The sequence below is a fragment of the Orcinus orca genome, chromosome 8, assembly GCF_937001465.1.
Source record: "Orcinus orca chromosome 8, mOrcOrc1.1, whole genome shotgun sequence".
NCBI lineage: Eukaryota > Metazoa > Chordata > Mammalia > Artiodactyla > Delphinidae > Orcinus > Orcinus orca.
Window position 1 is genome coordinate 95060150 of NC_064566.1, and position 9665 is coordinate 95069814.

The 9665-nt window shown below is 42.0% G+C and overlaps 1 protein-coding gene across 1 annotated transcript; it reads left to right on the forward strand.

The window, feature by feature from the left end:
• The first annotated feature begins 1808 nt into the window (after positions 1 to 1808).
• ATP5MG (ATP synthase membrane subunit g) lies at positions 1809 to 9391 on the forward strand. The gene is made up of 3 exons (XM_004273340.4): positions 1809 to 1958; positions 7756 to 7916; positions 9206 to 9391. Exons 1-3 carry the CDS (start codon positions 1907 to 1909, stop codon positions 9302 to 9304), a joined length of 312 nt encoding a protein of 103 aa, XP_004273388.1. The 5' UTR covers positions 1809 to 1906; the 3' UTR covers positions 9305 to 9391.
• The last annotated feature ends 274 nt before the right edge of the window (positions 9392 to 9665 follow it).

Sequence of the window (9665 nt, forward strand, 5' to 3'; positions counted from 1 at the left end):
CCTTTGTTATCACTGCTTTATTACAGTATCAAAAGCTAGTGGCAGTTCCAGAAATCCCTCTGAAAACTTAGAGGGCTCTGAACTTTACTTTTTTTTTAAGGTCGTATCAAATGTGTGGCCTGGCTGACCTAACCTGCCTTACCAGGCTTTTGGACCCTGGAGTTATCTTCAGATGAGTCTCAGGGCATGTTTCTTCCTAAGCAGTTCACTTTTGGCTTCACTTTTCTTCATCTGGCCTAAACCCCAGGTCTTTCACTTTAATCATTCACTGTCAAGTTCCCCTTTCTTGCCCCTTGTTTCTGCACCTCTGCTATGCAAAACCTCAGCCCAGATTAACCCAACCATTTCCCTCTGCTCCAATATCCCAGCTACAGGCTATTGTTGGAGGAAAATGACACAAACTTTAGAGTGGTGTGACCAACCACCCTTCTGTGTGTCCTTAACTTCAACAGCTACTCCAAACTTTAACTTCTTTCCTTAGATTTTCTCCCACCCTCCCACTTAACCCTCACACTCAGATGACCTTGCCTTCTAATTCACAGATTTCAGAATTTCCACTTTCAAACTTCTCTTCCATCATCTCATCTGTGGAAAAGGCCCCACAGTTTCAAAGCTAATCCCTCCAACCTTATTTCCAGCCTCATCAGGAATCTTGTCAATCCCGCTTCTCGATCTTCAATCTCCCCCTTGAGTTTCATATCTCACATTTGGTTTTCTGGCTGGTCTTCCTTTATAGGCATATTTCTTCACTCTGGCTTCTATCCTAATTGAAACTGCTCTAGCTAATGTTTCTATATTGCTACATTAACTTCCTCATCCTTAATTTTACTTCTCTGGAGTATCAGGCAACTGAATCACTCCTTCACTGAAGCGCTGTTATTGACTCCTTGATATCACTCCTAATTTTTCATTCCACCTCTAACCATTCCATCAATCAGTTTTACTTCTGCTCAGGCTTCCCCGGGTCCATTACTTATTGTTTTTCTCATCAAATGCCACATCCCTACGTATATCTTTCCTTCCAGTCATATTAACTATAAAGTTCACCTCCGTAGGACACAGCTGTTCTGTTATGCATCAACCCAAGGATCTCCTTCTCTAGGAACTCTTCCCAGATCAGCACCACGCCTAATCCGATACTAATGCCTCTTCTCTGTTTACATTGCAACCTCATCAGATCCCAACTCTGCCACTCACTAGCTACTGTGGCCATTTACCAATGCCAGTCTTAAATGGGCACACTACCTAACAAAGGCTTTCTTTAAATTCCAAAATGCCTGACAGACTGAAGGCCCTCAGTAAATGTGATTTTGTTCCTTATATCCCCATAGTTCCTTGCGGCTGGTTAGGGAATTAGGGGAATTGGATTCCAATCCTAATACAGGATGCGGGGGAGACCAGGATTACACCTAACTGTCCGTGTTTGGCCTAGGACCCACCCTCTCTGCCTTTGTTAGGCGATCATGTTGGCCTAGAAAAGTCGCAGCGGTGCCTTCCAGCCCTAACTTGCCTCGTTCTCTCTGAAAAGCTGCAAAATCACCCTGCGCAAAAAAAAAAAAATTGGAGGTCTGCGCCACCGCAGAGCGCATGCGCCATCCCTCCTCGCGCCGGCCTTTCGGACTTCCCGGAGCGGCTGACCCAAGAAATGCCTGTTTCTCTGCGGAATTCCGTTGTATTTTACGTGATCTCTGGTCTCATCTTCTCGTACCCACTTTCTCATCTGTGACTGAAGAAAATGAATCGGCCCACAGAATTCCGGAAAAATACTAGGACACCTAAATATCTTGGACCGGCACGGAAAGGAGAGGCCTGACCTTGGAAGCGGAACGGGGTCCTGCGGCAGGTCCTTCCGGGAGGGTGACATTCAGCCGGCCGGTCGGCGCGACGGGCTTTCCGTCCTAGAACCATGGCCCAGTTTGTCCGTAACCTCGCGGAGAAGGCCCCGGCGCTGGTCAGCGGTGAGCGCGGCATCAGCCCGGCTACGCGGGTAGCCGGGCGGGCGGAAAGGCCTGCGAGGGCCCGAGGGGAGGACGCGGGAGGCGGTCACCCGAGCGGCCGGCGGGAGCCGCGGCGGGCACGGCCTGAACGTGGAGGCGGGGGAGGCAGGAGACGGATTGGCGGCTCTTCTCTAGCTTTTCGCTGGCCAGGCCTGCGGCTTGGGTTCTGTCTACAACCTAGAGATTCTGAATTCTGACCGCAACAGCGAGCGGAGGGAGTGTGTAGGCAGCCGGGGTTGCCCAGCAGCCGCCGCCATGACGCCCTTCGACCTCCAGGAGGAGGAATAGAGAGGGGATGGCTCCGCTAGGAGAGCGTGGGAGACGGCAGGCAGAGGTACATGAAAGCATAGAAATGCGGCCGCATCAGCTTGTCTGCTTCTCAGTGGAGTATGTGAAAGTCTGCAGAATTTTTAAGGATGGGTGACCTTTGGAACGTTGCCTTTGTATTTTGTCCTGGCCAGATCCTGAGATACTTCGCCTTTAATCTAAGGGAATTTTTAGGTGAAATTGAGCTTTACGAACGAATATTCCTGCCCCGGTAAGCATAGGAAGGGATATTGGTAAGCAGCAATGTTTATTACCATACGTTAGCGTTCGTGGGGATTTTCTGTTCGAAAAAGCTGGATGTATCTTTATTGGTAGAAGGTTGTATTTCAGAGCAACCCTGAGTAGTCACAGCCCAGGGTAGTAATCTTATGTCAGTAAATATTTCATTTGTCTCCTGTAGCAAGCTATTCATTTTATCCCCATAGTGAGATCAGTTAAGTAGACGGAAGCTTCTTCGCTAGATGTGCTATATTCTAGTAAGTGGTTGAAGCGCAGGTCTCTGAACGGCTTTCGCTCAAATTTTGTTCGTTGTCTCCTCCCTTTTCTCCATCAGCAGTCGAACAATGAGTTACTAAATGCCTGACAGTGTCAGATACTTTAAATACTTGATCCTCTTCTCCTACAGAACCCGACAGTCCACTACTATTATAAGTTTACACACTTTACCAAAGAACTTAAGTTTACAGCTTGACTAAGATAAAGCTCTACATTTTTACATAATGCAAGGAGAAGGAATAGTGGCTTGATTATTTGGACTTTGTGGATGATTTGAGGCAATTTTTTTTAAATTTCAGGTGGATTTTTTTTCTCCTACCAGGGCTTTCACATCTTTTCGGTGGTGCATCTTGGGGAATTGCAAACTAATTTTAATGATAATTTACAAAAAGAAAAGTAATGTGAAAATAATTATGAAATATATCAACCATTTCCTCTGTTACTATGAATAGTTAAAAGATACAGGTTGTTATTCTTCCAGAAGTACTCAGAAAGGAGAACTCAACTGGGGCCAGAATGTTAAACTGGAGCTGTATTTTGCTTCGTAGCTTAACTTGGTGTATTAAATGTTAATGTTAAATATCTAAAATATTGCTAACTGTATCTGTTAATTCTCCTGGAGGACAAAGACACTTACAGAAATAAGTAATTTTAATTCATCAAACTTCCTCGGAAAGGTCATAGAGTCTGGGGTTTTTTTGGGGTTTTGTTTTTTTTCCTATTAACTAAACTTGAGACTTTATTTGGATTTCACCAGCTTTTTGAGTTAATCTCTGTCTGTTCCAGGAACCAATCCAGGGTACCACAGTGCAATGAGTTGTCTATCTCTCTAGTCTCCTGTGTGACAGTTTCCCAAACTTTCCTTACCTTTCATGACCTTGACAGTCTCAAGATGTCTGTGTAGGTATCTGTCTAGGTATCCTTTAGATGTTCCCCATTTTGGATTTGTCTGGTGTCTTTGTCATGATTAGTCTGGAGCTATGGGGCTGTTGTTGTTTTTTTTTCTTTTTTTTTTTCTTTGGCCGCACCTAGCGGCATGGGGGTTTGAACCCGTGCCCCCTGCAGTGCAAGTGCAGGGTCTTAACCACTGGACCGCCAGGGAAGTCCCTGGAGCTATGGATTTTGAGAAAGAATACCACAAAAGTGAAGTCCCCTAATCACATATCATGATGTAAGTGATATCCATATAACATCACTAGTGAAGTTAGCTTTCATCACTTGGTTAAGGTAGTTTCACTAGGTTTCTCCTAAAGTTACTGTTTTTTCCTTTCCATACTGTATTCTTTAGAAGCAAGTAACTAAATTGGGGGAGGCAGGGGCAGGATTCTTATCTCCTGTAAGAGGGAATATTTACATATATTTAAATAGAATTCTTCTGTGAGAAAGATTTGTCTCTTCTTCCCCATTTTTTTATTCAGTCATTTATTGTATGGACTCACGTACATTCATTTCAGACTTTGTACCTCCAGTAGTACAGTAGTATGTTATTTATTTTGTTGCTCACGTTGTTCCAGCTTTGGTCATTGAGAACTGTCACTTTGGCACCTCTGTCCCTTCGACATTCCCCTTTACTTTCTGGTACTACAAGATGCTTCAGACTTTTTTTTTTCTTCCCCTGCCATGCCACATGGCTTGCAGGATCTTAGTTCCCTGACCAGGGATTGAACCCGGGCCCCGGCAGCGAAAACGCTGAGTCCTAACCACTGGACCGCCAGGGAATTCTCCAGATTCATCTTGTGTATCCTCTGCCCCAGCCTTAGAATTAGCCATTTCTCCAAGGAACCCTAGTTCCTTTTATTGGACAATTGTATTTTGAAACTAAGATCTAGGTACTGGATATGTTCCTTGCCACTAAACTATGCTAGTAACCCCATATTCATGGAACGTAAGTTCCAAGACCTCCAGTGGATGCCTGAAACCACAGATAGTACTGAATCCTATATATGCTGTTTTTTTCCTATACATACATACCTATGATAAAGTTTAATCTATAGATTAGGCACAGTGGGCTTCCCTGGTGGTGCAGTGGTTGAGAGTCCGCCTGCCAATGCAGGGGACGTGGGTTCGTTCCCCGGTCCAGGAAGATCCCACATGCCGCGGAGCAGCTACGCCCGTGAGCCATGACCGCTGAGCCTGCGTGTCCGGAGCCTGTGCTCCGCAACGGGAGAGGCCACAACAGTGAGAGGCCCGCGTACCGCAAAAAAAAAAAAAATTAGGCACAGTAAAAGATTAACGACAATAACTAATAAAACAGAACAATTAAAATACTGCAGTAAAAGTTATGTGAGGGGGGCTCTCTCAGAATATCTTATTGTACTGTACTCACCCTTCTGATGAGTGAGATGTTATAATGCCTACATGATAGGATAAGGTGGGGCAGATGATGTAGGCATTGTGACACAGCATTAGGATGGAACAGGGACAGCACGAAATTTCATCACACTACTCAGAAAGGCACACAATTTAAAACTTACAGATTGTTTAGTTCTGGAATTTTCCATTTAATATTTTCGGACAGTGGTTGACTGCAGGTAACTGAAACTATGGAAAGCAAAATCAGATATGGGGAGACTGTTGTACTAGAATATCATTGCCTCTAGGCCCTCTCAGTGGACAAGGAGGTGTGTGCGTATAGGTATTCCTCTACTTAGAATAAAATTACGTACCAGTAAACCTATCACAAGTTGAGAATATTGTAAGTCGAAAATGCATTTATTACAGCTAGCCTACCAACATCATAACTTAGCCTAGCCTACCTTAATTGTGCTCAGAATACTTACATTAGCCTACGGTTGGGCAGAATCACCTACCACAAAGCCTATTTTAGAAAACAGTGTTGAATATCTCACGTAATTTATTGAGTACTGTACTGAAAGTGAAAAACAGAATGGTTGTGTGTTGGTTGTTTACCCTCATATCACATGATAGACCAACTGCAGCTTGCTGGCACTGCCCAGCATTACAAAAAAGTATGGTACCCACTATCGCTAGCCTGGGAAAAGATCAAAGTTCAAAGTATCATTTTTATTGAATGTATGTCACTTTCACACTGTAAAGTTGAAAAATTATAAGTTGAACCATCAAAAATTGGGGACCATGGGGCTTCCCTGGTGGTGCAGTGGTTGAGAGTCTGCCTGCTGATGCAGGGAACGTGGGTTCGTGCCCTGGTCCGGGAAGATCCCACATGCCGTGGAGCGGCTGGGCCCGTGAGCCATGGCTGCTGAGCCTGCGCGTCTGGAGCCTGTACTCCACAACAGGAGAGGCCACAACAGTGAGAGGCCCGCGCACCGCCAAAAAAAAAAAAATTGGGGACCATCTGTATATTCACCCATGGGTGTGTGTGTGTACACACACACACACACACGACCATTGGACAATGTGGGGATTAAGGACGCTGACTCCCATGCAGTTGAAAATCCAAATATAACTTTACAGTTGGCCCTCCATATCCACAGTTCCACGTCCACGCATGCAACCAGCCTCAGATCGTGAAGTACCATAGTACATATTTATTGAAAAACCTCCACATATAAGTGGACCTGTGCAGTTCAAAGGTCAACTATAGTTGTTTCTTATTGATCAATCTGTATATAAAACTAAACATGGGTTCATAATGAATGTCTCCAACTCTAATCCAGTACCACAAGGTTTGTTCTTTTCTTCCACATCTATAACTTCCCTCTCTTACAGTGAGAAACCTGGCTCCCATCATCCACCATTCATTTACTTATATTTTGTTCATCCCTTGTATACATGTAAAGCAGTTTCAAACTTTTTAACCTAAACTCCCTGAGAAACAAATTTACCAACTAAAGTACAGTGTTTGTGTACATTGTACTGATTTGTTTGTTTATAAAGAATAACATATCTGTATGTTGAAGATAATTTTAAAGACTGTTGACTGTTAAACAAGACTTTGTTCTCTTTGATGGCGCCGTCTTACAGGCGTTGGCAGTTCTATTTAGAACTATCTGGTAGAGCTTTGGGTCTGCTTAAAGATTTACCCATGGCCCTAAGCCAGAGGATGATGGAGATAGTAACTTTAAGAGTAGTGAAATACCTAAATACAGGCAGTTAATAATAGGGAAAGTACCAGGAGTTTTGGGTTATCTGTCTTTAAGCAGTAGACACTTTATGGATGTTCATGTATTTGTGCTGTTTTTGTCATGCTGTCTTGTAATTTTTTATATAAGATACCTTTTCTTTTGCTGAAATCACTACCATAGTCTCACATCTACCCTGGTCGTTAAAATTTTTTTTTCCTGAAATAGTAAATACCTTGAGGAATTTCAGCTTAATAACAGTTAAGTTTTGGCTGCTCTTAACAATACATGTAGGCTTTATTTTTATTATTTGTGATATTTTGAAGGAGGAGCAGCTGTGCTTTTGTTAATCCAGCACATATTGATGAGGATACCAGAAATGGGTACTAATTGGTATAATTCTATCTGGATTTGTGGCCAATATAGTGACAAGTTTTAATCTTATTCTTAAGGATGCCATTCTACAGAGCTCCTTCCCTCCCCTTCTGCACCTCTTCCCTCCAAATTTTTTGGTCTCTACAAGACAATATGATTACATTGCTGCTGTTTTCTTGTTTTTGAACACAATTTCTGGTAACTTTATAGTTAACTAGATTTGCCATTCATAAATGAAGTACTAGTACTCTGGTACTGGCCACTAGTGAAGTCCTGGCATAATTGAATGTGCTTATAGCTTCCTGCCTGATTGAACTGCCCTGTGACACAGGTGTTCTGCATCTTTAAAAGCCTCTGGTTTCCAGGGAGCAGCTTTGACTTTTCACACCGGGTGCACATTTGGTACAAGCATTGAATGAATGTGATGCATGAATAAATATTTGTGTCCAGCCCACACATCTGCTTCTTTCGGTCTCTAGTGAGTTCATCCTGGTTTTTTGTTTTGTTTTGTTTTCCAGCTGCTGTGACTTACTCGAAGCCTCGATTGGCCACATTTTGGCACTATGCCAAGGTTGAGCTGGTTCCTCCAACCCCTGCTGAGATCCCTACAGCTATTCAGAGCTTGAAAAAAATTATCAATAGTGCTCAAACTGGTAGCTTCAAACAGCTTACAGTTAAGGTAACTATGGGCTAAATGAAAACGTATGTGCATAAAAGAAAATGTCTCCCCTTGGGTTTTTCTGATTGTTTTGATTAATATATGTATTTTTCAGTGAGGCTGAAACCAACATAATGAGAGATAATCTCTTTTTTGACTGTGGAGAAAGATACTTTGTAATTTTGTCATCTGGGTTGAAATAATTGGGCTGTTTTATGTCTTAGTTTCCTATTAATCTTATAACAAAGAAGTGATCACTTTTACTGGGCAGCTTTTTTTTTTCCTTTCCTATTTGTTTAGTGTACTAAATAGAATGGCTTGCTTTGCTGATTCTGTACTTTTTTTGTCTGTAGTCCTAAAACTATCCCCGATTTGGCTAAAAGCTCTTGGTCTATATCACAGTCAAGCAGCTAACACTCATGGAGGGTAAAAATACCAAAACCTAGAAGCATATAATATGATGTGAAGGGTGGAGATAAAATCTAAAGACTTAAGAATTCTAAAGAATTGGAACTTGAGGACTTCCCTGGTGGTCCAGTGGTTAAGACTCCTCTGTGCTCCCAGTGCAGGGGGCACAGGTTCTGTCCCTGGTCAGGGAACTAAGATCCCACATGCCGCTCAGCACATCCAAAAAAAAAAGGAAAAAGAATTGGAACAAATTCACTTCCAGGTGCTAAAAGGAAAAGGCCCAGTTTTGTTGTGGAAAGGTATTTTTTTCAACTGGAGTTTCAAGATCCATATTTGTGCTTGTGTGAACGCTGTTTTCTGGAACTGTGTGTGTACTTTTTAGGGCAATAAAACATTGATCTGTGAAACTAATTACTGAATACTTGGAAAGAATTAAACCAAATAATAAACGAATAAAAATTATGTCTAAAGGGAATGAAAGAGCCCTTCAACTTTCAACAGATTTTCTTTGGCCAGACAGAAATGTCTGTTCAGAGACTTGCCTTCCTGTAGCCATCCTTTCATATGGATGCCCTGTCTAAATGTGGCAGCTATTTCCAGGATGTGGGTTGTTTTAGGGCTCATAAAGTGTCTCATAAACTAATAATGAAAGGGTTAAGTCAGTTCAGGTCTTTAAAGAATGCTTTGAAAGAATTTATAAGCTCTGGCCTACTTACCTTACATAATTGAAAGTTCAAGGGTTCTCAGCAGTTAAAGTTAACATCAGTAATTCTTGACTTTGACTAAAACTCCCCTTTAATTTGAATAGCATCCTTATATTCTCTGTCACTTAATCCTGGAAAAGAATAGTTTTAAATATATAAGAAAAAAATGTACATTAAAATTTGTGCTTCTTTTTTCAGGAAGCTCTACTGAATGGTTTGGTGGCCACTGAGGTGTGGATGTGGTTTTATGTTGGCGAGATCATAGGCAAGCGTGGCATCATTGGCTATAATGTTTGAAGACCAGTCTTTGCTTTATTATTTGGGTGTTCTTGGACCATGTGTGAGCAGACTGCTATTTGAATAAAATAAGACAATGTGTCAAAATCAGTGTTTTCTCTGTCAAGCACTACATGGAAGGTCACAATTTCTCTTGATATTAAGTTCGGTTGTCTTTTGCTTTAATACATTAATACAGCTCTAAATGCATGTCTTTGCTTAGCCTGAAATTGGAAAGGATAGATATGAATATACCAACCTGGTACATGTATATATGAGGATAGCATTTTACTTTGAAGTCTTGAAATAAATGATATTTAAGCTTAATTTTAGAAAAGTTGGGGAAAGGCTTTGAGAAAACAAGAACTTGTTCCAGTAGGAG